Source organism: Bos taurus, chromosome 15 (genome assembly GCF_002263795.3).
Source record: "Bos taurus isolate L1 Dominette 01449 registration number 42190680 breed Hereford chromosome 15, ARS-UCD2.0, whole genome shotgun sequence".
NCBI classification, from domain to species: domain Eukaryota; kingdom Metazoa; phylum Chordata; class Mammalia; order Artiodactyla; family Bovidae; genus Bos; species Bos taurus.
The window spans coordinates 39,255,398-39,282,770 of NC_037342.1; the positions used below are offsets into that span (position 1 = coordinate 39,255,398).

Sequence of the window (27,373 nt, forward strand, 5' to 3'; positions counted from 1 at the left end):
TGTTTCTGTACTTCAGTGGTTGCTTTAAAGCTTTTAATATGCATCTTTAGTTTATCACTATTTACCTTCATTATATTAAATAATTCTCGTGTCATATGAGAGCCTTATAATATTGTACTTCTGTTTCTCTCCTCCCAAACTTTGTGCTATTTCCAGTATTCTTAATTCCTTTGTGTATGCTCAGATGGTAAAGAATCTGCTAGCAATCCCTGGGTTGGGAAGATCCCCTGGAGGTTCAATCCCTGGGTTGGGAAGATCCCCTGGAGGAGGGCACAGCAACCCACTCCAGTATTCTTGCCTGGAGAATCCCATGAGCAGAGAAGCCTGTCCGTCCATTGGCTGCCGTCCATGGGGTTGCAAAGAGTTGGACATGATGGAACGATTAACACTTCCATATTTTCACCTGGTGTTATTTTTTTCTTTAAATTTGTTCTTTAAATTTTCTTAAAGTGCAGATTTGTTCATGATTAATTCATTCATCTTTTTCTGCGTGTTTGTCTAAAAATGCATTTCCCTTTTATTTTTGAGAGATATTTTTACAGGATATAACAATCTTAGGTTGCCAGCAGTTATCATTTTGGGTTTTATTTTTTATTAAAATGTGTTTGGGATTTGTTGTACATGTTGCATCTGTGGGTTTGTGGTTTTAATTACATTCAAGACATTTCTTCAAATGTTTTTCTTTTCCTCACCTTTCTTCCTTTATGGACTCCATTTATACCTATATTAGGGCTCTTAAAGTTGACCCATAGCTCACTTATGCTTAATTTATCCTTCTATAATGAATAGTGTATTCATTTGGGTATTTCCTACTGCAGTCTTCAAATTCATGAATCTTCTGTAATGTATAATCTTCCATTAATTCCAGATGAATGTATTTTTCATCTCAGATAACATTTTTGTCTCTAGAAGTCTGATTTGTATCTTTTTAATATTCTATATTTCTACATAACTTTTTGAAGGAATATGGTTATAATGACTCTTAATGTTTTTGTTTCTAATTTTAAGATGTGTATCTAATTTTAAAGTTTTCTTATTTTAAGATATTTGGGGTTGGTTTTAGTTGAGGTTTTTTCCTGCCTTTTTGCTTGCCTGGTAATTTTTAACCGTATATTGTGAATTTACCTTGTTTGGCTGATGGATATTTTTATACTCCTATAAATTTTCCTGAGCTTTGTTTTAGGATTTAGTTTACTTACTTGGAAACGATTTGATTCTTTTACATCTTGCTATTAGCATTCGTTGGATGTGACTAGGACAGTACTCAGTTTAGGTTTAATTATTTCCCACTTCATAGCCAAGACCCTTTAGATTCCCCCTCTAGTGCCCTTTTATGAGGTTCTTCAGCCTCACTGTGGGGAGAGAGAGACAGGCCCTTTTCCTGGCTCTACACGAGTCCTGGGCAGTGTTTTCTCTAGCTCTCTGAGTCAGTTGTTTCTCCAGCTTCATTAATGAGGTTTCCTCATGTGTTTGTTGATTGGCGCTAGACTGCAGATTGCTGAGGTTTTCTCTGTGCTGCTCTTCCCTCTCTGGTATACTCTTTCCTTAGGACTCTGCCACCTATTGTCCCCAACCTCTCAGCTCCTCATCCTTAACTCAGAGTCCATCAGCTTCTGCCTGGGTTTTGCCTCTCTGGGTTTTACTCGAGAACTCTTCTCAAGGTAGTCATTTGGGGCAGTGGTTGGCCTTTGTTGTTGTTGTTGTTCAGTCGCTAAGTCGTGTCCGACTCTTTGCCACCCGATAGACTGTAGCCCTCCAGACGCCTCTGTCCGTGGGATTTCCCAGGCTAGAATACTGGAGTGAGTTGCCATTTCCTTCTCCAGTGGACCTTCCCAACCCAGGGATTGAACCCATGTCTTCTGCATTGGCAGGCAGATTCTTTACCACTGAGCCACCAAAGAAGCCCATGGTTAGCCTTATCTGATTTGTTTTTTCATCTTCCAGGGATTACTCTCTTTTCCAAATGTCCTGTGTCTTGTCATTGTTTCATATATTTTGCTTTTGGGTAGTTTCAGACAGGAAGGTAAATTTAGTCCTTGTTTCTCTGTCTTGGCTAGAAGCAGGTGTTGGGGCTGATACACTTTTCATCTCCTTTCCTGTTCTCAATTCATGTGTCCCAAACTCTTAGATGCAACATGAAACAGAGTTATCCTCTATGAACTTGCTTGTCCTCATTTTCATTTGCACTTGTTAATTATGTTTGCCCTTAGAGTGCTTTCCTGATCTAAAATTATTTAATTAAATAGAGTAGGACATAATTAGTCTTCCATGACATCTGATTTTGAAGGTCTCATTCAGAGTGCATTCCATTTGAGAATGAAAAAAAAGAACAGGAATATATTATGACACCTTTTGCATTTGTTTAATGTCTAAACAGTTTAGAAATGAAGCCAGTATTTAAGCAAAATACTTAGTGGTATTTAATCTTTCAGCTATAAAGATGTCTAGTTGAAATCCTTTTTCAGTAAATCAGTTGGTTCGGCCCTTACTGAACATTTATCCTTCATTTGCCTTAGTTGTAATTGTGCTTGTATCTTATCTGTTATCAATTAGATTCATATTTAGAAAATGTGTTTATTAGTACATTTAAAACTTAGCTAGAATAATTTGAGGGTTTTTTCCAGTATAAATGCTTATTCTATTATTGTGGATTCCTTTCTTTTTCCTACTTTAGGAGATGAGTCAGAAATTCCATTGTTCCTATTGTAAGGTTTTTAGCTTAAAAGTATGATCTTTTGATTTGTTCTATTTAAAGAAAAAAATTATGTTCCAATGATGTGATCCTACTCTGATCTTTTTCACTGGAAGGAAGGTGGGAATAGAGGGTTGTTTTGTTCTTTTTTTCTTTCTGTAGATTTTTGAGAGACAGATGACTGATAAAAACTGGTCAGTTGCCTTTATTTCCTTAGAAGTCACTCTTAGGGTAGATACAGAGTCAGCCTTATTTATTGTCTTTTTAGTCTGTTATAGTGAGATGATATGGAGAAGGCAATGGCACCCCACTCCAGTACTCTTGCCTGGAAAATCCCATGGATGGAGGAGCCTGGTGGGCTGCAGTCCATGGGGTCACAAAGAGTCGGACATGACTGAGCAACTTCACTTTCACTTTTCACTTTCATGCATTGGAGAAGGAAATGGCAACCCACTCCATTGTTCTTGCCTGCAGAATCCCAGGGACGGGGGAGCCTGGTGGGCTGCCGTCTATGGGGTCGCACAGAGTCGGACACGACTGAAGTGACTTAGCAGCAGTGAGATGATAACGATCTTCATAATGAAAGAAACCACTAAAATAACGGTGTTACAGCTAATAAATCAGAGGAGATGATCCCTGAGCATTGTTGGATTTAAAACTGACTCATCAAGATTAAATTTTTAAATAATGTGGTTTTGGTGAAGGACAATAGGGTAACATCATAGAAGAGGCTACTGGAATAAATTGGAAGGATTAGCTTACAGTGTTACGAGCATATCTACTAAAATTCCATGCGACTCTGAGCAAAATCTTGTAATTTTGAACTTTAATGTCATCACCTGTTAAAACTAAATAAAGTAACATTTAGTGGGTGATTCTGTTGTGCCAGGCACATTATTGGTCAGTTTATTGATTATTCTTCATTTAATCCTCATATTAAATTTAGAAAGTCAATAGAATCTGCAGTTTACAGATGAGGAAACTAAGGTTCCAAAATGTTAAGTTAGCATTCAACATGTTGAGCAATTAAGTATTAAAAGACAATTTGATTTTAAGTCTTTATGACTCTGAAGCCATGAAGTTCCTTTGATTCCTATCTTTTTCCTGTTTTTGAAAAGCACTTTAATATTTTTAAATGATGAACTATGTTGTTTGCTAATAAGATGGTAAATTTTCACCTGCCTTAGGTTAGGCTCTTTCATTTTTGTTCCTATCAGTTTTCTTACTTGCAGTGTACTTGATTATTAAAATCTTAGCTATTTGTTTGTGCCAGGTTCACCAGCGATTTACAGTAACATCTTCTTCTTGTGAGATCTTAGAGCATTTATTATCTGTCATTCATTTATTAATTTTATTTGAGATACATTTAATTATTTCATATTTTAAATTTGGGATAACATTTGAATTGTTTACATTGTTTAACTAGAATAATTCATGTATAACTGCTGCACTTAAATCATAAGCATTCTAAGGAAGCTGCTTCCATCCTGGCATGTAGTAGCATTGTGTACATAGTACGTATAACTTAATAAATAATTGTGTGAATGAATGCTGTCAACTAGAATATCTTAATCATCCTCAGTTATTCACTTCCCATGGGCAAATTTGTTCTATGTAAGATGTTTAAATGTCTTTAAATAAAGTGTAAAGTCAGTGCTATTAGCTTTTTTGAAAAATGCTTTTCAAAATTTTTCGAGAGTTCAATCAAAATGAATTGATTGGAGTTAGCATGTATTCTTTTTTTTTTTTTTTAATTACTTTTGGACAATGTTTCATGGCATGTAGAATCTTAGTCCCATGCCCCATGCATTGGACTTGGGGGGAGTCTTAACCACTGGACTACCAGGGAAGTCCCTAGCATGTATTCTTATTTTATTTGGCAGCAAGACCAATTACTTTGTCCCATACCTCAGTGTTTAAGAGTTCCAGAAGCTTAAAAAAAAAAAAAAAAAAAAGAGTTCCAGAAGCTGATGCTCACCCTTTCCTTTTCCCTTAAAATCAGAAAAACCAGGAGAACACTTGAGTTATATTTAAGAGATTTGGATGGTCTCTACTGCTAGTACTACTACTGCTACCTCTTCTACTATGCTGCTAACTCAACAGTCAGTTAACCTTTCTGGGCTTTTTTCTCATCCTTAAAAAAACTGAATTGGAGTATGTGATCTTTAAAGACATAGTGTTCCAGAATTTATAAAACCTGAAAGTTTAAAATAAATTAGGTTTCAGAATTGTTAAGTATAATAGCATTTGACTGTTGCACTTCAGAATATTAGTAGTTTTATATTAATTGGGAGTTTTTTCAGAAAGCGTTTGCAATTTCATGTTCTACTTTTATGGTTAATTTTCTTTTCTAATTTATCAGCACTCCCTCACGTGTTGCTAAAGGAGCTGTCGACCACACCAAAATGAGTCTACATGGTGCTAGTGGGGGACATGAGAGATCAAGAGATAGACGAAGGTCAAGTGACAGATCACGAGACTCATCCCATGAAAGAACAGAATCACAGCTCACTCCTTGTATTAGAAATGTTACTTCTCCAACACGGCAGCACCATATTGGTATGTAAAATCAACTAAACTTCCCAACAGGTTTCAAAAGCATGCATCTACCTTTTTTCTCTTTTTTTTAATTTGGCTATGCTGCACAACCTGTGGGATCTTAGTTTCCTGACCATGGATCAAACCTGGGCCCTGGCACTGAAAGCGCTGAGACCTAACCACTGGACTGCCAGGAAATTCCCAATGCATTTACCTTTTTAAAGTAGTAATAACAGTGAATTATGCCTAATACTTTACAGTAAAATTAACATCTTACTTCTTTTCAGTTGCTTCTGTTTTAACTTAGCTTGATTCTTACTGTTAAAAAAAAAAACTTATTAAATGAAACTTTAAAGTGAATTTTTTTTCAGAGTTTGGGACAGTCTTAGAAATAATTTGAACAGCCTTTACAGCTGTAATATGTAGATTTAAATTTTTTTTCAAGTAATTTTTATCTTGTGAGATATATAGCAATGGTTTATTTAAAATAATCTGTAGTAAATTATTGATAAGAATCCTTGTTAATCATACTAAAAAAGGAGATGAAAGAGTAACCATCATGGAGTTATTTACCTTGATTTTTGACAATATTTTAAATTTAATTAAAAAACAGAGAAGGAAAAGGAGGGTGGAAGTAGGTTTTTTTTCCCCCTTGACAGCTCAGATCTTTATTCCTTCCTACTCTTTACTATAAATGAATGCTATTCCTCCAGGTAAATACATTGTGTGGCTATAAAGCACCACTCTCAAGTAGATGTACATAAACAATGTGAGCTTGCTGATTTTTATTTTTCCCTCAGAAGTGGCAAATTAAATATTTTGACTTACTATTTGAGGCAGTTTCTGATTACCTCATATAAATAAAAATCATGTATATTAAGTCTTATTATGTGGAGAGGTTGTCAGTATCTAAGTAGGTCTTTAAAATCAGAATAATACTAATAAGCTAAAAACCAACAAAAGTATAAATAAGAGCTGACAGTTTATTATATGCAAATTTTAGTATCTGGGAAGAGAACAGGAAATATAATAAGTTATTTTATTGCTTTAGCAAATTTTACTTTTAGGGAGCTACCAACGTTGTAGAAATAGGCACTACAAGGGAGGTGTGGGGTACCTCTGGAGATGCAGCAAGCCTAATTATATAACCAGTGAAGCTGCACAGAGTGTTCTGAGTAGCCTGAGTCATGAAGGAATTTGGCAAAAGCTGATGAAACTGATGAGATGGAGGTACATTTTTAGGTCACCTTTAAAGTTTAGTAATCTAATCTCTAAAGGAAACATCGCAAAATCTTAGTTTTAATTTCTCTTTTGTAAACTGTTGGAACAGCTGAAGAAAATTTTCTGAATTTTAACAGTGTTTCTTTATATTAAAATTGTAGATAATAATAATATGATCCTATAAAATTTTTAGCAGTGCTTTTTTCAAAAATGAGAGTGAGAAGAAAGCAGTATATCATCAGCTATTAAACTAATTTGGTAAAACATTAAAAGTCATTTGAAAACATAAATACTTCTTAGTGTCTGTGGTAAAAATATTTTCTTCCTTTGGTACCTTCCTTTTGTGAGATACATTGCTGGTTTGGGGGTTTCCTTATTAATGTAGTTAAGAGTCCAAAGTTTGTACTTTGTGTTTTCAGAATAGTATTAATACTTTCAGTATTTAGGACGGTTAAAATTGTTATTAATCTTTTACTGACTTTCAATGCTTGCTTATTTGACTTAGAATATTGTACTCCTTTTGTTTCTGTATATTTTTAAGTAGAGCAGTAATATAATTCAGTTTAATTTTAATCTTAGTCTGGGTCAACATTGGTTAGGTAAACATCTTTTTTAAAAAGTCTACAAAATTAATTGTTTTAGAAAACAATGTAATGTTTTAGGTTTTATTTCTAGAAAATAAATGAACGTTGATGATGTTTTGTGAAAATGTTATTTGAAATAAAAAAAGCAGAATTGCTATGATATAAAACTACTTTTCTAAATCACTATTTTCAAAAGATATGTATCTCTTGTATTTTTTAAAAGAAAATTTGCATAAATTTGTTTAACCTCTTTATTTCAGAACGTGAAAAAGATCACAGTTCCTCTCGTCCAAGCAGTCCTCGTCCCCAGAAAGCGTCTCCAGATGGATCCAGTAGCAGTGCTGGGAACAGCAGCAGAAACAGTAGTCAATCAAGTTCAGATAGTAGCTGTAAGACGTCTGGGGAAATGGTATTTGTGTATGAAAATGCAAAAGAAGGAGCTCGGAATGTAAGAACATCAGAACGAGTGACACTTATAGTGGATAACACTAGATTTGTTGTAGACCCATCCATTTTTACTGCACAGCCAAATACAATGTTGGGCAGGTTTGTATTATTGTGATTCTTTGTATTATTAATAATAAGCACTTTTCCATTGCCTTTTTTTTTTAATTTAAAGTTTTATAGTAATTGTCTAGTGGAATACAGTATTGCTGTTGAGCTATGAAATTTAAATAACTTGTTTAAGTTAATCCAGCTGAAATTGTAGAGCCAGATCTTGAGCTTGATTTGATTTTGAATAATGTTTGCTGTACCTAGAAATAGCAAATGCAGTATTTAAATGAAGACAGGATACATAAAGATCTGAAAACATAGATTGTATTTGACAAGATGAATTTAACAGTGATAATGTTTCCTTCACTTGCGGCTTCCAAATTAAATCTTCAGATACAGCAGGTATCAGCATTTGGTTAGCTGGAAAGTCAGCATGAGTTATCAATTTGATGTATTTACTTTAAAGAAATAATGTTAACAATTAGTCAGTAGAATGAAGGAGAAATAATTGTCTCTTAATCTGTACTGGTCTGGAGTAATAAATTAGTATAAAATTTGTAGTTAAGGGAACCACATTCTAGAATTGGTAGAGACAATATGGGCTGCAGTTATGGGAACTTCAGTATAGAATTGATTTTTCAAAGTGTTCAAAAGTAGGATCAAACACCTATTAATTATAAAATTAGTGCCTTTTTTCTATTCATTCTAATATAAAATGAAGGAAACACATAAATGAAATGGAAGTTTGCATGAGGTTAAAAAGGAAAACTTGAATTTTTTGCTTGGTTGCATATGAGTAACTGTTCGGGGTACCTGTGTATGTGTGTGTGTATGATTTGTAAGTGTCTCAGAATCCAGAAAAAAATGCCAGCATGTAACACTGTTTACATTTTGGGTAGACAAATATTTCCTTTTAACATTAGCTCTAGACTTTACATCTGTAAGGAAAAAAATACATGTACTCTATAGGCATTATTAGAAGCATAGGAAGGACTCTTTTTTAAAAATCAAAGCATGTTTATTTATTTCTAAGACATTACAACAAACTAAAACTTGAAGGAAAGATCGTTCATGGGAGATTTTTAAGAGGATAACTCAACACTGATCATATTTTATATTTTTACCTAAACTTAAACAGTTGAAAGGCAGAAGTAGGTATTTGAAATTTTTCAACTGATAGGCTACATTTTCTTTTAAAAATAAATCCAGAAGATTTTTTTGTGTTTGTGATCCATATTGATCTGAAAAGTAACTTTCCTTTTTTGTAAAAAGTTCAAGTATTTGAGAAAATTGCATGACATTTGATTCCTGAAAGACTCACTTCTTTTTTTCCAAATCAGTGAAGGCTTCTTTTCATGTCAGTTGACGAAAGCATGTTTTTGGGGATGAAAATTAATATTCATGGGAACTGTAAAAAGCAGTTGGCATTCTTTTGGAAACTTTGAAATAAGAAAGCTTTGTTCTTTATAGGTTCTGTGTTACAAGAAAAGAGGGAACTATTTAAATTGGGAAATTGTTGAATAGGCAACTTAGTTCAGCTATATTGACTTTAGGGATGATGTTGTCATTGAATTTAGAAGTTCAGATTCTTTTAATCACACTTTAAAAATTTGCTTGGAAGTTAGGCATTCAACTTTTTGTTTTGAAGGACATATTTAGCAGATTGCCTCTTTTCTAAATATTTACTGTTAAAGGGCCAACAACATGACTTGAAAAAATAGAAATTCATCTGCATCTTCTTTTTGTAAAAATTAATATTATGAGCTTGTTACTTATTTAGAATTTTCATTCTTTTCTTCATTCCTCTCTACCCCAGTATTTGATTGCTTATTTTTCAGTTCTAGGATGCCAGTGTAAAAGTTTTGTGCAGGATTTGTTACGTTTATAGTTTTGTGAAAAGTAAAATAACCTGATCTGCCTATACTTATTTTACTTTTTTCTAGTTTAGATTACCATACATGCTACTTAATAGACTAACTTTGCATTGAAGATAGCAGTTTCCCCTTCCTCCCTCTCTCCCTCTTCTCTCTCTTTCATTTTTGTCTTTCTCTGGACAAAACTAGTGTAAGAATCTCTCCTAGATTGATTTGTTTGTTTTTTTTTTCCACCCCTGAAGAAAAGGGACTGGAAAGTTTTTTTAGCTTTTGAATCTTATTAATTGATTTTATTTTCTTATGGGGAATCTTTACTACTGTCTCCTCCCACAAAAAAATTTTTTTATAATCCTTCATTTATCACATTTGCCAGAATAAATGTCTGATAAATATTCGTGGGCTAATTTAATGCTAAAATTATAATTTCTTTTTACTTTTGTACATGAAAACATGGATAGCCTATTGATTTATTTCTCAATTACTTGCTACCATAGGATGTTTGGATCTGGCAGAGAACATAACTTTACACGTCCTAATGAGAAGGGAGAGTATGAGGTGGCAGAAGGAATTGGCTCTACAGTATTTCGAGCAATTCTGGTAAGTGCTGTTGCTTGTGTGTATTGATTGAGTCAGTTGACCCTTTCTCAGTAGGTACGTGGACTGAAAGCAGAATTGCATTTGGATATCGCTATGGAAGTATCCAGTGTATTTTTTAATATCGTTTAATTCATTTTCTTTTGGCATGTAAATATAGCATGATAAAAATAAAGGAATTTTATAACCTTTGCAAAAATAAGATAGGGCATAATTCATCTCTTAGGTCTGCATAGGCAGCTCTTTCAAGGGTTTAGTGGTAACATTTCTATAGTCAGACTACTCCACTTTCCCTAATTCTATTAAGTATAAGAAGTTGATAATTTTTTGCTGTCATAATAAATGTGGCTACTGGAATTCTAATATTTTGTTGCATATAACTAGTGGTGGACACTTAGGAACATTTGAAAGTCATCTCTAAAATGTATTTCCTATCATTTTTGTATTAAAACTTAATTTTTTTAACCTTTTGAGAAATATTTGAATTAGCACTACAGTCACTACTTGTAATTTTAATCAGTGATAAAAGTTTGATTTATAGCATGACAGTTTATTCCACAGTTTGAAAATACGGTTTCCTTAAATAGTTTTGTGGGAAGAGGAGAGGGAGGATCCTGAGGTACAAGACAGGAAAAGTAGTTGATCGTGATCAGTACTAACAAGTACTTGGAAAAGTACCAGAAGATGTCTTGCTTGATTCATGTAGCAATTTCAGAAATGGTGTTAACTGTGGCTCTGAACATCAAGAAGGTTGAGGCAGATCTTAATTTTTGGGGAAGTGCTTTTTCAGTTGCCCATACTTTCATTTGTCCCCTAATGGTATTGACCAGTTAACTCCACAACTCAGCTATGAAGTAACTTATCTATAGCTCTGGGCCAGCCCCTAACAGCGTTTCAAGTAGATTTTGGAAATAATAGCTATTATTATTTCTACTTATGTGGGAAACACCAAAGAAAAGTATTTGGAAGAAGAATAATTGTGTGTTCTGTTTCCATATATTTGAATACTTAGAAATGATTTTGAAGTTCTTTACTAAAAACCTTAAGTTTTACTCAATTCTCTAGGTAATATTTAAGGTAATGTAAAGTACATCATTTAACTTCCTTAAAATTTCTTTAAGAAATATATGGTAGGTATGTAGACAAATAACTTGTAAGGGGGGAATACATGTGAATTAGCATGGTACAGTAGAGAGAAGAGATGCATAAATAATGAGGCGACATGGGTTCTAACTTTATCTCTCTTGTTAAATAATTTCATAACTGGATGAGTCAGGAAATCCATTTGGACATAAATTTTTCCTGTCAGTAAAGTGAAAAAGTGGTTAGGTAAACTGAGGTCCTACCTAACTTTAAAATTCCACAATTCAGAAATCTCAAGAGTATCACAATTTTAAAAAATTGTATCAGCCCAATCTTAAAAATACATTTTGTCTACCTTGTGCATTCATTTATGCATTCTTTATTTTTTTTTCAGGATTATTATAAAACAGGAATAATCCGTTGTCCTGATGGCATATCTATTCCTGAATTGAGAGAAGCTTGTGACTATCTTTGTATCTCTTTCGAATATAGTACTATTAAATGTCGAGATCTCAGTAAGTACGATGTTTTATATGTGAGTGGTTTGTAGAGTTAACAATGTATTGGAATGAAATACCTGAAATAGTGCTATTTACCTAGACTTCAAGTATTTGTTTAATTGAATTCTAAAACACAAATACTGTGAAGATTATTTATGAAAGTCCACAGAGATCATTGTTTGGTGCAATTTTCCAAAACTTTCTTTCAACTTAATTTTTTTGTTTGTAGAGTCTCCCATATTTATGCTTCTATTTGTTCTTCCTCTGTCATTTTTTGCCAGTATGTATCTCTCAGCTTGGTAGCCCTGACTTTGTCCAAGTATGGTATTTGGCTTCACTCCTCAGGTCACATCAACCAAGAATTTATCATTTCTTTTTGTATTTGCCATGTAATATAACATCCTAAGCAACTATGGAAGATATAAATCATTCTCAAAAAGAGTGTTTGTCATTAAAGATCTTAGATTGAATACCAAATACCAGCCCTCATTTATACAAAGAATTAAATGGCTTTATTCAGGAACTTCAAATATAGTCTCAGAGCAAGTCTAGAACTTCGGAAATCCTAACTCTTTGATTGATATTTTCCTGTCATGCTACCCCCATGCCCATCCCCTTTACTGTTATATTATGCCTAAGAAAAAAGGTGATTATACACAGAAAATTCAAAATGTATATGAAAATTATCAAATGTTGACTTGGTTATTAAGTGGTTGGAAAAGCCCAGAAGAAGGAGATGTCATTGTGGGCTAGTAGGATTAGAGAAGAGTTCGAGGAGACAGGTTGTAAAGGGTGAACAGGAATGATTTAGCAAGAGTAGAGTAGGAAGGTTAGGGGATTACAGACATGAGTGGTATACTTTGGAAATAACCTATATAAGAGACTATATTGGGACCAGAAGGAGATGAGAATAAATATGGGGGCCAGATTGTGAAGGTCTTAAAATTAATATTCTTACATTTATGCTGTATAATGTGGGAAGCCATTGTAAAACTTTGCTACCTGTGGTTATAGATGTATGTTAGTCCCAAGTATATGGTTATGTTTACTTCATTACCTAAATGTAACACTGGCTTAGCAAAGTGGGGCCATACTTTCTGAAACATTGGTGTGTGAGAAATTGGGAATGGGAAACTTGTAGGGCATCTATTACATATTTAAATATAGCTATCCTTCATGCTTAATTATGGTCTAACTTCTTGGAAATGAGTGGTCCTTATTAGGTCTGTCAAGTACCAGTTTTTTTTTGTCTTTATTTGTTTGGCCAAATATTCTTTTAAAGTCTCCCTAAAAATATCAGTAGGTGAGACAAAGAAGATTAGGTGGTCCACCTCTGAGTCCATTTCTATATAAATGATATTTAAAAGTTTAAAACCAAATAGTTGGAGAGCTGAAGCATACAGCTGTAAAGTTGAATAAATTTGCTGTCTTTTCACATCTTAAAAAATGTTTTTTGTTGAAATCATGAGCATTATTCTAACTTATAAATTCTTGATTTCATAAAACCTTCTGTAAAGGTTTTGTGTTTTTAATTCATGGAAATATTTTAATTTAATTGCATATGACTAAATGTTGAATTTTGGTGACTGTCAGATTAAAAAGACACTGCTGCTGCTACTGCTGCTAAGGCGCTTCAGTCATGTCCGACTCTGTGCGACCCCAGAGACGGCAGCCCACCAGGCTTCCCCGCCCCTGGGATTCTCCAGGCAAGAACACTGGAGTGGGTTGCCATTTCCTTCTCCAGTGCATGAAAGTGAAAAGTGAAAGCGAAGTCGCTCAGTCTTATCCGACTCGTATCGACCCCGCGGACTGCAGCCTACCAGGCTCCTCCGTCCATGGGATTTTCCAGGCAAGAGTACACTAGAATTCCTTAAAGATAAATGGATTTTAGTTCTGTAATCCTTTGAACATTGTTTACCTTGTCATCACAATTAAATATCATTTATTTGTTACAAAATTAGCAATTCTCATAGACTTTATTAAAAGAAAACTATATAGCATCTGAAGAGATAGAAATGGTCTTGTAAAATATGAAAGTGTCCTGTAGGTGTAGACTTGAGTCCAAAAATGATTTTTATCCTGCAAATATGTGCTTTTACTGAATATTGTAATGGTACTTTACACTAAAATGTCTGTTTATCTCTTACTTAAAATTATAAAAGTACTCAGTGTATTGAATATATTGAATACACCATCCTGGATTTCTTAGGCAAGTTACTTAAAACCTTATTTCTTAGTTGCCTTTTCTTTAAAATGGGAGACTAATATTACTTACCTCACAGGGTTGTTGTAAAGATTAAATGGATAGTGCTTGATACATAAGAGCTTTCCAGGTGGTTCAGTGGTAAAAAAAAAATTTGCCTGCCATTGCAGGAGAAGGAGGAGATGCGGATTTAATCCCTGGGTCAGGAAGATCTCCTGGAGGAGGAAATGGCAACCCACTCTAGTATTCTTGCCTGGTAAATCCTAGGGACAGAGGAGCCTGGTGGGCTACAGTCCATGGGATTGCAGAGTTGGACATGACTTAGCGACTAAGTGTGCATTCACGCTTGACCCATAGTGTTAAATAAGTGTTTGCTTTAAAAAAAAAAAAAGCAAAATTAGGGGATAAGGTAAAGTAAAATAAAAATAATAAAGGATCATGTTATACATTCTGTTTATATTTCCACATGAAAATATATTGTGAATAACTATATTAGAAGATATCCTTTAGTAACAACTTGTTCAATGGTTTACATAGTTATTGCTCATTTTCTACATTTTTATTGAATGCTCATTTTATACCAAATACTAGGTATGTAAAAGGCAACAACAAAAGACAAGATCCCTTCTCTTGTGATGCTTGCAATGTAGTGGAAAAAGCAGATGAGTAAATTATATTGTGTTAGAGGAAGAATGGGGTACTAGATGAGCATGTATGAGCTGTATCTAACTTAGGTGTTGGGGCTTGAGGAAGCTTTCTGGAGGAGAGGGAAGAGGAAGTGTGTTTCAGGCAGAAGGAATGCTATGTTTTGGAGAAGGCAACGGCACCCCACTCCAGTACTCTTGCCAGGATAATCCCATGGACAGAGGAGCCTGGTGGGCTGCAGTCCATGGGGTCGCTAAGAGTCAGACACGACTGAGCGACTTCTCTTTGACTTTTCACTTTCATGCATTGGAGAAGGAAATGGCAACCCACTCCAGTGTTCTTGCCTGGAGAATCCCAGGGACGGGGAGCCTGGTGGGCTGCCGTCTATGGGGTCGCACAGAGTCGGACATGACTGAAGTGACTTAGCAGCAGCAGCAGGCTTTAATTTCTTCATTGTCCTCATTATCTTCCCAGGCAAGCACTGTAATCCAGAAGAGGTTTTGAGAACCAGGGATAAACTCAGGAATGAAGGCCTGGGGCTAAGAGAAATGAAAATACAATGTCCCAGGTGAAACTGGTATTTGTTCAGTCTCTAAGTTGTGTCCTACTCTTTGTGACCCCATGGACTGCAACATGCCAGGCTTCCCTGTCCTCCACTATCTGCTGGATTTTGCTCAAATTCTTAGCTATTTCATTGATGATGCCATCCAACTATCTCATTCTCTCTCACCCCCTTTTCCTACTGCCCTCAGTCCTTCTTAGCCTCAGGGAATTTTCTAATGAGTTGTCTCATCACATCAGGTGGCCAAAGTATTGGAGCTTCAGCATAAGTCCTTCCAGTGAATATTCAGGGTTGATTTCCTTTAGGATTGACTAGTTTGATCTCCTTGCTGTCCAAGGGACTCTCAAGAGTCTTCTCCAGCACCACAATTCCAAAGCATGGATTCTTGGTGCTTAGCCTTCTTTATGATCAATTGTCACATCCAAACACAGCTACTGGAAAACCTTAGCTTTGACTAATCGGACATTTGTTGGCACGATGATGTCTCTGCTTTTTAATACACTGTCTAGGTTTGTAATAGCTTTCCTTCCAAGGAGCAAGCATCTTTTAATTTCATGGCTGCAGTCACCATCCACAGTGATTTTTGGTCCCCAAGAACACCTGTCACTGTTTCTACTTTTTCCCCACCTATTTGCCATAAAGTAATGGGACTGGATGCCATGATCTTAGCTTTTTGAAAGTAGTGTGGAAAATGAAATTTAAAGTTTGCAAAAGGATAAGTTCAGAAGGCCTAGGAAGAAAGGCACCACCCTCATGGGAGACAGTGGGATTACAAATGAAGATCAAAAACTGAAGTTACATTTAATTTAGTTTAAGAAAGGATATTAAGAGGCGGAGACTACTTTTGGAGTCACAGAAATAGAGACACTGAAACAATAGACACTTGTATGTTTTCTCTTTGTCTTTCTCTGTCTTGCCCTTTTTTTCAGTTTATAGCATTAAATCAGTTGAATTTGAGGCTGGGGACTGTACCTTTTCACTCCGTGTCTAGTGTCAGGCACCTAGTGAGGACTCAATAAACATTTGTTGAATGAATAAACTCTTTTATAGCCTCATACATTTATAAGACACTTTTCCACTTATTGTCTTCTCTAGTATCATTAGTCTTTCCCTCTTTATAGAGTAATCCTCAGGCTTAAACATACTCCAATCTAACCTGTGTCTGTTGTAGGCATTCAAAAATACATCATTTGAAAATTTTTGAGCTTTTCAGTGATTGTTTGAAGTTATTTTTTTGTAAGAATTAGCAGAACTTTATTAGCCTTTGCCCTGCTTCATTTTGCTGTCTAAGGCCAAACTTGCCTGTTACTCCAGATATGTCTTGACTTCCTACTTTTGCATTCCAGTCCTCTAAGATGAAAAGGACATCTTGTTTTGGTGTTAGTTCTAGAAGGTCTTCATAGAACTGTTCAACTTCAGCTTCTTTGGCATTAGTGGCTGGGGCATAGACTTGGATTACTGTGATATTGAATGGTTTGCCTTGGAAACGAACTGAGATCATTCTGTTATTTTTGTGACTGCACCCAAGTGCTGCATTTCATATTCTTTTGTACTGTATCTTGCTCTTTGGAAGAAAAACCATGACAAACCTAGATACCATATTAAAAAGCAGAGACATTACTTTGCCAACAAAGGTCCATATAGTCAAAGCTATGGTTTTTCCAGTAGTCACGTACAGGTGTGAGAGCTGGGCCGTAAAGAAGGCTGAGTGCCGAAAAATGTTGCTTTTGAACTGTGTTGTTGGAGAAGACTCTTGAGAGTCCCTGGAGCTGCAAGGAGATCAATCAGTCCTAAAGGAAATCAACCGTGAATATTCATTGGAAGGATTGATGCTGAAGCTGAAGTTCCAATACTTTGCCCACCTGATGGGAAGAACCAACTCATTGGAAAATACACTGATGCTGGGAAAGATTGAGGGTAGGGGGAGTAGGGGGCAACAGAGGATGAGATGGTTGGATGGCATCACCGGCTCAGTAGACATGAATTTGAGCAAGCTCAGGGAGATGGTGAAGGACAGGGAGGCCTGGTGTGCTGCAGTCCATGGGGTTGCAAAGAGTCAGACGCTACTGAATGACTGAACAATGACAACAAGAATTAATACATTTATTATACTGCCTCCTATTCCAACTACTGTGTCTTTCCATTTATTCAGTTTTCTTTTGTGTCTTCTGCAATGGTCTAAGTTTATTCTTTGATAATTTGTATTTTTGTTACTGTTGTGTGTAGAATATGTTCAGATTTTCTAACAGCTAGCAAAAATAAAATTACTGAATTTTCTATATTTGTGTTTAGCTACCTAACTGAGAAGGAAATGGCAACCCATTCCAGTACTCTTGCCTGGAAAATTCCATGGACTGAGGAGCCTGGTAGGCTACAGTCCATGGGGTTGCAAAAAGTCAGCCATGACTGAGTGACTTCACTTTCACTTTCACCTAACTGAACTCTGCTTATTTCTAGTAGTTTTTCAGTTGTTTCTTACATATTCTTGGTAGATAATTGACCCTTTTGTAAGTAAAACTTTTTATATCTTTTTGTCTTGCTGAATTGACTATAACAATGTTAAATTTAGTGGTAAATCTCGAATCTATCTTTAAAGGCATTTCCTTTAGGTTTCACTGTTTTGTTTTGTTTTTTTCCTTGACTCTTTTTTCAATACTCTGGCTCTTTGACATCCTTCTTTAGATCTTCTGCTAATTTTTTTTCTCACCTGCCTTCTGATCATTTATACCTTGAATGTGTTCCTTGCCAACAGTTTTGTCTTCAGCTACCTTCGCTCTTACAGAATCTATACACTTAATCTAAGTAATGCCATTCATCACTGGGACTTCAAATATTACCTATACACCATAGGTTTCCAGCTCTTTATCTCTAATTCCTATTACCAGTTTTATGTTTCTAGTGTACTGTTTAACTTGTATAACTTTTTTCCCTTCTTAATCAGGCTTTCAATGAGTTCCATGCATATAGGACATATAGTGATGAACAAGAAAGACTTTGTCCCTGTATTTATGGAGTTTACAGTCTAGTGGGGAAGACAGGCATTCAAGAAGTAATGAAAAGCTGTGAAAATAGAGTGAAGAAATGAGATACTATGACAGAATTACCACAGAATACTATACTAAAGGGGCTATGGAAGATCATTATCTGAATCAGTGACATTAAAGCTGAGACCTAAGGGAATGGAAAAGAGAGTGAGAAAGTCTCCAGGCAGCAGAAATGGTATTTACAGAGGCTTTCAGGTTTGAAGGAATATGACATGCTTAAGGTCCTGGAAGAAGGGAAGTATGGCTATATTGGAAGAGATAGTGTTTGAGTGACGAGACATAAGGCCAGAGGACAGGGAGAAAACAAAACTGGTTAATGTTTATTAACTGTTCATTCTGTACCAAGTCCTGTGCTAAGTTTGGGGGATGCAGCAGGAACAAACCAGGCAAAACTTCCTGTTCTAATGGAACTTTCACTCTTTCGGGGGACACAGACAACAGACGAGGTAAGCAAGTAACATGAACAAATAACATATGATATGTTAGATAGTGGTATGTGCTGAGGAGGGACAAGAAAGGTAAAGGGATAAAGAGTAGTTTGAGAGGCCTTCAATGCAGAGGAGAACTGAAGTAAATTTCAAGCAGAGGTTAACAGTGAGAGCAAGTGTTGAAGCATTAGTCTGATAAGTTCGAGAGCAGCAAAGAGGAGTTGGAGTAGAGTGTGTGAGGGTGTCAGTAGTGGGAAATGAGGTGGTGTAGGGCCTTTATCTTCTGACTTTACTAAGTGAAATAGGAAGCCATCAGAGGGCTTTAACAGAGAAGTGATATGATCTGTAAGGATGCCATGTTTTACCATTTCATGGGCACACTGTTCACACAGGATTCACTTTAGAGTCATGCAGTGGTGTAATCCTGATCTGATGTGTATTTTAAAAGAATCACTCTTGGCTGTTGGGTTGGAGATGGACTGCAGGGGGAACTAAGGTAGATACAAAGAGGTAATTAGGAAACTTATCATAATTTAGGTAAGAGATGATGGTGGCTTAAATTAAGGTGGAAGTAATGTGAAATGATCAAATTCTGAATATATTGGATGTTGTTGGATTTACTTGTTGTAAGGATTTGTAAGGATTTACTTGTTGATTTGAATATGAGGCTGAAAAGAGAGAATAGTACTTAAACTATCTAGAAGTGTGGAGTTAACCATTGATTGAAATGGGGGAAGACTTCATGGGGGGCAAATACTTGTCCAAAGCTTGGCTTTGGACATAAGTTTGAAATACCTGTTAGACATTCAAGTGGAAATGCGAAGCAGGACATTGGGTATACATGTCTAAAGAGAGAAATATGGACTAGATAGTTATATGTGGGAGTCATCAGAATGTAAAGTATTTTTCTTTAAATACTATCGATAGTATTTAAAGAAAAACCTCTTTTTAAAGTACTGTAGACACTGATCTATAACCTCCTTTTTCACATAACAGGCTTAAGGACCAGGTTGAGGATTTGGGACTTTTATTTTGAGATAGCACAAGCCATGAAAGGTTTAAACTAGAGATATCTGTTTGTATTTTTTGGGCTACTGTGGAGAAAATGAAGGCAAAAGCAGCTGGTGAGTTTTACAATGGGACAACTGTAAGGCTGGGTTCAGTGAGGATTGTCAAACAGAGTATCTACACGTGACCTCTTCATGAGGGTTGGGCTTCCTCATGCCTGGAGACTGAATCAGAGAGGAAGCATCTGAAGAGCAAGCATTCCCAAGACCAAGGCAGAACCACAAGTCATGTACCCATCACCTCTGCTGTGCTCCCCTGGTTACAAGCAAGTCAGTATAACCAGCCTAAATTGAAGGGGAGAGGAATTGGGCTTCTCCTACTTGGAGGAAATATCAAACTCCCATTGTAGAAAAGTATATGGTGTGAGAAACTTTTTAGCTATCTTTGGAAAATGGCATCTTTCAGAGAAAGAAATAGCACAGTTCAAGATGTATTTAAGAGGTGGACTTAATAGGGCTTGAGGAATGGTTAAGAGATGAAAGAGGAATCAAATATTCATTTATTTTACAAATATTTAAGAGACTGTCATATGACTAATACTCTTCTGAGATGGTTCTGAGAACTTGAGTGCATGGTGATGCCATTTACTCATTTGAAAAACTGCAGAGAGAGAGACTGAAATGATTAAGTTCAATTGGAATATATTGAGTTTGAGATGCCTGTGAAAGGGCATCCTAGTGGAGATTTCAGGAGGCAGTTGAATATGATGCATCTGAAATATAGCGGGCAGAATTAGTAGAATAAATTTGAGAATTGTAAGCTTAAGGTGAGAGAAAATAAAGAACTTAGAACTTCCCTGCAAAATATCAATACGTAATGGCCAGCTGAATATTTAGGAAATATTTAACCTAAATATTTAGAAAATATTTAGATAATTTCCTAAAGGAAATCAGTCCTGATTATTCATTGGAAGGACTGATGCTGAAGCTCCAATACTTTGGCCGCCTGATGCGAAGAACTGACTTACTGGAAAAGACCCCGATGCTGGGAAGGATCAAAGGCAAGAGGTGAAGGGGATGACAGAGGAGGAGATGGTTGGATGGCATCACCGACTTGATGGACATGGGTTTGAGCAAGGTCTGGGAGTTGGTGATGGACAGGGAAGCCTGGTGTGCTGCAGTCCATGGGGTCACAGAATTGGACAAGACTGAGCAACTGAACTGAATGGCCAGCTAGAGGAGAAAAAATTGAAAAAGGTGACCGAAGAACAGCAGCCAGAAAGGAGAAAGAAAACCAGGGATAATGATACCAAATCTTAGTGATGAGAGTGTTTATTAGAGAAATGCAAATCAAACTATAATGACTTCACACTGGTCAGAATGGCCATCTTTAAAGTCTATAAATAATAAATGCTGGAGAGGCTATAGAGAAAAGGGGACCGACCCTCTTAACACTGTTGGTGGGAATGTAAATTGGTATAAGTTAGTACGGAGAGCAGTATGGAGGTTCCTCAAAAAACTGAAAGTAGAGTTGCCATATGATCCAGAAATCCCACTCCAGGGCATATATCCAGACAGAACTGTAATTTGAAAAGATCCAGGTACCCCATGTTCATAGCAGCACTGTTTATGATAGCCAAGACATGGAAACAACCTAAATGTCTATCAATAGACAAACAACGGATAAAGAAGATATGGTTTGTGTGTTCTTGTGTGTATATAAACACATAATGGAATATTAGCCATAAAAAGAATGAAATAATGCCATTTACAGCAACAAGGATGAACCTACAGATTATCATACTAAGTGAAGTAAGTAAGATAAAGACAAATACCATATGATATCACTTATTTGTAGAATCTGAAATAGGACACAAACATACCTATGAAACAGAAGCAGACTCAAGACGTAGAGAACAGACTTGTGGTTGTCACAGGGGAAGGGATTGGGAATTTGGGATTAGCAGATACAAACTAATCTAAAATAGGGAAGGAAGGATTGGGAATTTGATATTAGCAGTACAAACTAATACACACACACACACACACACACACACACACATATACATACAGGATAGATAAATAAAAAGGAACTATTGTATAGCACGGGCTTTCCTGGTGGCTCAGAGGTTTAAGCGTCTGCCTCCAATGCGGGACACCCGGATTCGATCCCTGGGTCGGGAAGATCCCCTGGAGAAGGAAATGGTAACCCACTCCAGTCTTGCCTGGAGAATCCCATGGACGGAGAAGCCTGGTAGGCTACAGTCCACGGGGTTGCAAAGAGTCAGACACGACTGAGCGACTTCACTCACTCACTGTATAGCACAGGCAACTATATTCAATATTCTGTGACATAATGGAAAAGAATATGAAAAACATTGTATGCATAACTAAATCATTTTGCTGTACAGCAGAAATTAGCATTGTAAGTCAGTAAAATTTTTTTTTAAAAGATGTTCATTTTCTTTAACAATCCAGAGGTCATTTGGAGACTATATAAGATAATGTATTTTTATGTATAAGAATTTACCTATAAAAGGAATTAAAAAAAATCATAATGGAAATATGCAGCCTAGAGAGAGACATGGATAAATAATAGTAACATAGTTGATTATTTAATTATTATATTAACAGTTACTAAGTAACATGTTGTAGAGAGGAAAAAAGCTCTGATTTGGGAAACTATAGATTTGAGCTTTAGTGTCTTCTCTCACTCTCCTGGTAGTTCCTGAGGTAATAGATCCTTAGATAAGAAATTGGACGTTGCCAATGAAATAGGAATAAAATAAAAATGATTAGATTGGTGCAGGTGAGTTTGTGACTGTGTATTTGGGAAGTTAAAGTTGTTTGTTATGTCAGAAGAAGGGTCAGGTGAAATATATCTTTCATTCCTCTCAGTTCTAGGGTCACATAAGCTATGTGATTCCTGTGTGCTCAGTCAGTCGTGTCTGACTCTTTGCGACCCCATGAACTGTAGCCCGCCAGACTCCTCTGTCCATGGGATTTTCCAGGCAAGAATACTGTAGTGGGTTGCCATTTCCTTCTCCAGTGGTAATTCCTGTACCGTGCTGTATTTTGCTTGATCTTTTGCCATCCTTATTCCCAAGTCAAGTGACCCTTTTCATCTCACTCTGCTTCCTACACAGTAATATTAATGTTGTTTGTAAATAATTTTCTGAGAAAGAAAATGTGGGAAGTAGACTATGGGGACTATTTTATTTCATATGGATAATCTGCAAAAATACCCTTAGAATATACTTTAAAATATAACCGCATACATTGATTGAAGACAAATGATGTAGTGAAAAATAACCTGGACTGCGAATAGAGTCACAGAGGGTGGATTTAATTCTGATTTTGAAAATTAGTTTTGTAACCTTAGGCAGATTGCTTCATGATGTGTAAAGTGAAGAGGCTTTCGTTGGATGACTTTAATTGGCCCTTCTTGCTATAACATTCTGCATTTCCATAAGAACTCTTTCTGAGAAAAGTTTTAGTGACTAAAGAATAACCCTTGTATTATCTACAGGGTCCCGAAGTAGATGCTGAACTAATGTGGTGTTTTGTTTATGTGTTTGTTATTTCTGCTCTTCTTTTACTTATCAGTCACCCCTAAAGCGAAGTTACTTCTGTGGGTTTTATTTCAGGTGCCCTAATGCATGAGTTGTCAAATGATGGTGCCCGCAGACAGTTCGAGTTTTACTTGGAAGAAATGATCCTGCCTCTCATGGTAGCCAGTGCCCAGAGTGGGGAGCGCGAGTGCCACATAGTGGTGCTTACGGACGACGACGTTGTTGATTGGGATGAAGAGTACCCACCACAGATGGGAGAAGAGTATTCACAAAGTATGTGCTGTGGCATATTTTCTCTCTCTTAAATCACCACAGATTTCCTCTTTATTGTTTATAATATTGATTAAAGGACAATTTTTATAAAGAAAGTTTTCTGAACTCTTTCTTATACCAGGAGTGGACAAACTACAGCCTGTGGGCCAAATCCAGCCTTTTGCCTGTTTTTATAAATTAAGTTTCATGTATTGTCTATGGCTGCTTTCGCGCTACAATAGCTGAGATGAGTAGTTGGAATGAAGACCGCATGGCTAGCAAAGCCCAAAGTATTTACTATATGGCCCTTTACAGAAAAAATGTATTCACCCATATCATGCATAGAAATGGTTTGCTCTTTGTTGCGTATCCAGACCTTAGTTGGTTTTTTTTTTTTTTTTTTTTTTGGCATTTAGAAGCATCCAAGAGAAATAGATCCTGGAATAGTAGATAATGAAAAATAAAACTGTTTCTTATAGAGATGAATTTTTATTTGTATATAAAATGAGAAGCTTCAACTCACTGATTACAAAGATGACTAAGTTCTAAGACATTCCTTTTTTAATGTCACATGCTTTCTTGGAGAATACATGACCCTTCTGAAAGCTTTGTGGAACTTTAGGTATTTTTGGTCAAAACAGCACATCTTGAGCAGCAGTGACTTTTTTCTTACTGTACTTCTAAACTTCTAATTAGAACATTTGATTTTTTTTTTTTTCCTGTTAGAAAGTGTATCTCATATTGATTTTGTTTGTTTGAATGTTTGTTTTTTTGGTGAGCCCAATATAGCATTTTTGAACAGTTCCATAGATTGAGAAAAAATTACAGGTAAAAGAATGATTCGAGAACAGGATTTATATGGAGTATTAGAACCCTTTAAGCTCTGGTTTTTCCATTTTATTTACCCTTTTCTAAAAATAAGCAGACTTCCAAGTGGTATGCTTTTTTAATTTTAATTCTAAAGATTTTCAGATGATTATTTCAACACAGAGTATGGTAGTAGCTTTCAGAATTTACATTTGAGACGTTTCCTTTGCATGATAACACTTGAATGAGTACTGTGATTCTTTTGTGGACAGTTGCAGTAATAAAATGTTGCTGTTTCCTCATTCCTAGGCTTTTTGCTGACCATGGTTTTCTATAATATGTGGAATAAAAAGTTGAGCTTTAGTTTTCAGAAAGTTTGACTTCAAGAGAAGAGGGCCAACCATAGAGCACAGAAATGACACTATAGTGATAGAGGAATAATATTAGACCTGGCTTTTCCTTTTTAGTTATTGAGCTTTTCATTTCAGTGTTTTTTGGTTTGTTTTTTTGTTTGTTTCTTTTCTTGAACTTTGAAGTTTAAAAGGACTGGAAACATTTTTATTTAATTTGTCTAAATATGTTTCATTTTATGCCAAGATGTTCCAACCTAAAGAAGATAACATTTGAGGAGACAAGAGATAGCCTATCTCTTCAGGCTGATTTTCCTAAGAGTGACATACACCACCCATTCTGAAATGTCAAAAAATCTTTATCTTAAAATATCAGTAATCTTAAGGATGTAGTAATAATCACAACTTTTACCCCATGAATAGCTTCTGTATACTTTTTTTCCTTTTATTGGCTCTTAAACCAGCATGTTTGGTTTGTGAGTGTGTTTTTCTTTTTTTGAAAAAACCTTTGCAGTTCACCTTTTAAGGGAGATAACTCCACCTGAAAGAGAGAAGGCGAGGAAGGTCCATCAGTCTAACTCCCTGAAGTGCCCAGCACATTTGGAAGACTCAACATGTTGTCAGTGGAGTGTCTGTCCTTTGCAAAACCAGTTTGCTCTAAACAGACTAACCTAGGCAGAACATGCTCGAATCTGCCATTTTTAACATCAGTATTAAATGGGGCTGTTCGCCTGAATGGAAAACAATTTGTGGGGAGGGTCTTTGCCTTTTGGGGGAATTATTAATAGTTGCTCAATCCATGAAATGTAAGATGTATCCATTTTGTACTTTCTGACAAGGCAGTTTTTTTCCCCTCCAGATGAGGCCTTGTAGGTATCCTAGCAAAGTCTTTTACTTTGCCTGCTTGATAATGATGTGATACTGATACCTTTTTTTGATTCTCTTTATATGAAGAAATTGGGGCAGACCCCATCTTAGTAAGTCTGTGTATGATATATCTTTCAGAAGGAGAGTCTTCCTATGGATTGGGTTACCTGATTGGTTATTAAAGCTTTTCTTGTTTCATCTTATGTAGACATTTGCTTCTATATTAACTGTACTGAATTGTCCTGTCATGTTGGCTAGTCATCCTTTGGCATCACTGCATCCATTATTTGGGCTTTTAGGGTTGTCAGGCCCCTATGATGGTCAAGATAAATAACCTTGAGTCATCTCTAAGTACTTTGATTTTAATAAAATATTTTTGTCTCTTTGTTTCCAGTTATTTATAGCACAAAATTATATAGATTTTTCAAGTACATTGAAAACAGAGATGTGGCCAAATCAGTTTTGAAGGAGAGGGGTCTTAAGAAGATTAGACTGGGAATAGAAGGTAAGACATTTTCACTTTTTTTTTTTTTTATTAATTATCTTTTGGAACCAGCAAGGTTTAAAAGCTGGATCCCATTGAGATTATATTTTGAATATTTTGAGAAAATTTCAGACAAATGATTACAGAATGCTCATGCAGTAAACACATAAATAACAAAAGTCAGCTTTTTTTTATCTGAGAAGAGAAATAGAAGGCCCTTAAAAATTAGTATTTATTCTATAAGATTCTCTAGCAATATAGAGATATGAATTTGTCTTTTCTGCCATCACTCTACTTAATGCATTTTTACTAAGCCCATGTAGTGTGTTTGGCACACGTATGTGTACTCCTGTAAGAGATGACAGGACTCTTTGCCTAATGGTAATTTTGATCATAGCCCAACAGAACTAAAATCTAGTACTTTTTTGAAAATTCATGTAAAAACTGGTGGTGGTGGTTTAGCCACTAATTTTCCAAGATTTTATCTGGAAAATCCTATGGTCAGAGGAGCCCGGCGGGCTACAGTCCATGGGTTGCAAGAGTTGGACACGACTTAGCAACTAAACCACCAGCACCACTCTTACATGAATTTTCAAAAAGTATTAGATTTTAGTTCTGTTGGGCTGTGATCACAATTACTATATGTCTTAAGGTGTCTTAAGGTATGATAATAGCTTATTTTCAAATTGAATTGAATGTCCATGTACTTCATCTTACTTAAATGCAAACTTTTTAGCCTGCTTTTTACCTTGTGATTTAAATGAACTTTTACAGATGCTACCCTCAGATCCTTCTTTTATTTTAAAATGTCCTTACTAAAAACAAAATATCTTCCTTGGCCTAGAGTAATGAGTAAATGTTCTGGAGCCAGATTGCTTGAGTTCAAAGCCTGTGATTTAATAGCTGTATGACCTTGGACAAGGCACTTTACTTCTTTTTGTCTTTGTTTTCTCATCTAAAATGAGAGTATTAATACATACTTTATAGGGTCACTGTGAGTGTAGAATGAGTTAATCCATGAAGAACACTTTAAATAGGGCCTAGCACATAGTACTTTCTGTGTCTGTGATGGTGACACCAAAGATTACGGTATTCAGATCAGTGATCAGATGAGCTGTTGGAGATGAAGATGAGGGACTCTTGAGACATACAGGGAAGAATTACCAGAAATGAGGTCTTTGCAGGAAGGGGAGGGGAGGAAATTTGGGGTTTAAAAAGAGGGCATATTAGCTTCACCAGTATATGTCCTCTTCTGTCATTTTGCAAACAGTGAGTTTTAGCTGCTTGGTTTCAAAGTTAAAGAGACTGTAACTGGAGGGGGAATTACTTTAGCAGGCCCCTAGCAGGTATTTGAACTGATAACAAGTGGGCTGGAACTGTGTTTAAAAAAGCCTGATACACTGTGCTAAGGAGTATGGACCTTCCCCATTAAGCATGAGGAAACCATTGGTAGTTCTAAAGCAAAGATGTAATATTATTATTATACTTGTGTTAAGAAAAAAAAAAAGTGGTGATTCAGTGTGGAGAAGAGATTGGAATACAATGAGATGGGAATTTAAGGATGTTCTAAT

At 35.9% G+C, this 27,373-nt stretch overlaps 1 protein-coding gene across 6 annotated transcripts in view; it reads left to right on the top strand.

Moving 5' to 3' along the window:
* The window catches only part of BTBD10 (BTB domain containing 10), a 75,282-nt gene that overhangs the window by 44,976 nt on the left and 2,933 nt on the right, over nucleotides 1-27,373 (top strand). For all 6 annotated transcript variants that reach the window (XM_024975080.2, XM_024975079.2, XM_024975078.2 and 3 more), the window contains 6 exons: nucleotides 5,055-5,251; nucleotides 7,296-7,581; nucleotides 9,899-10,001; nucleotides 11,476-11,596; nucleotides 23,118-23,315; nucleotides 25,713-25,823. In XM_024975080.2, coding sequence (XP_024830848.1) covers nucleotides 5,055-5,251; nucleotides 7,296-7,581; nucleotides 9,899-10,001; nucleotides 11,476-11,596; nucleotides 23,118-23,315; nucleotides 25,713-25,823 — 1,016 coding nt within the window. The remainder of the gene's footprint in view (nucleotides 1-5,054; nucleotides 5,252-7,295; nucleotides 7,582-9,898; nucleotides 10,002-11,475; nucleotides 11,597-23,117; nucleotides 23,316-25,712; nucleotides 25,824-27,373) is intronic.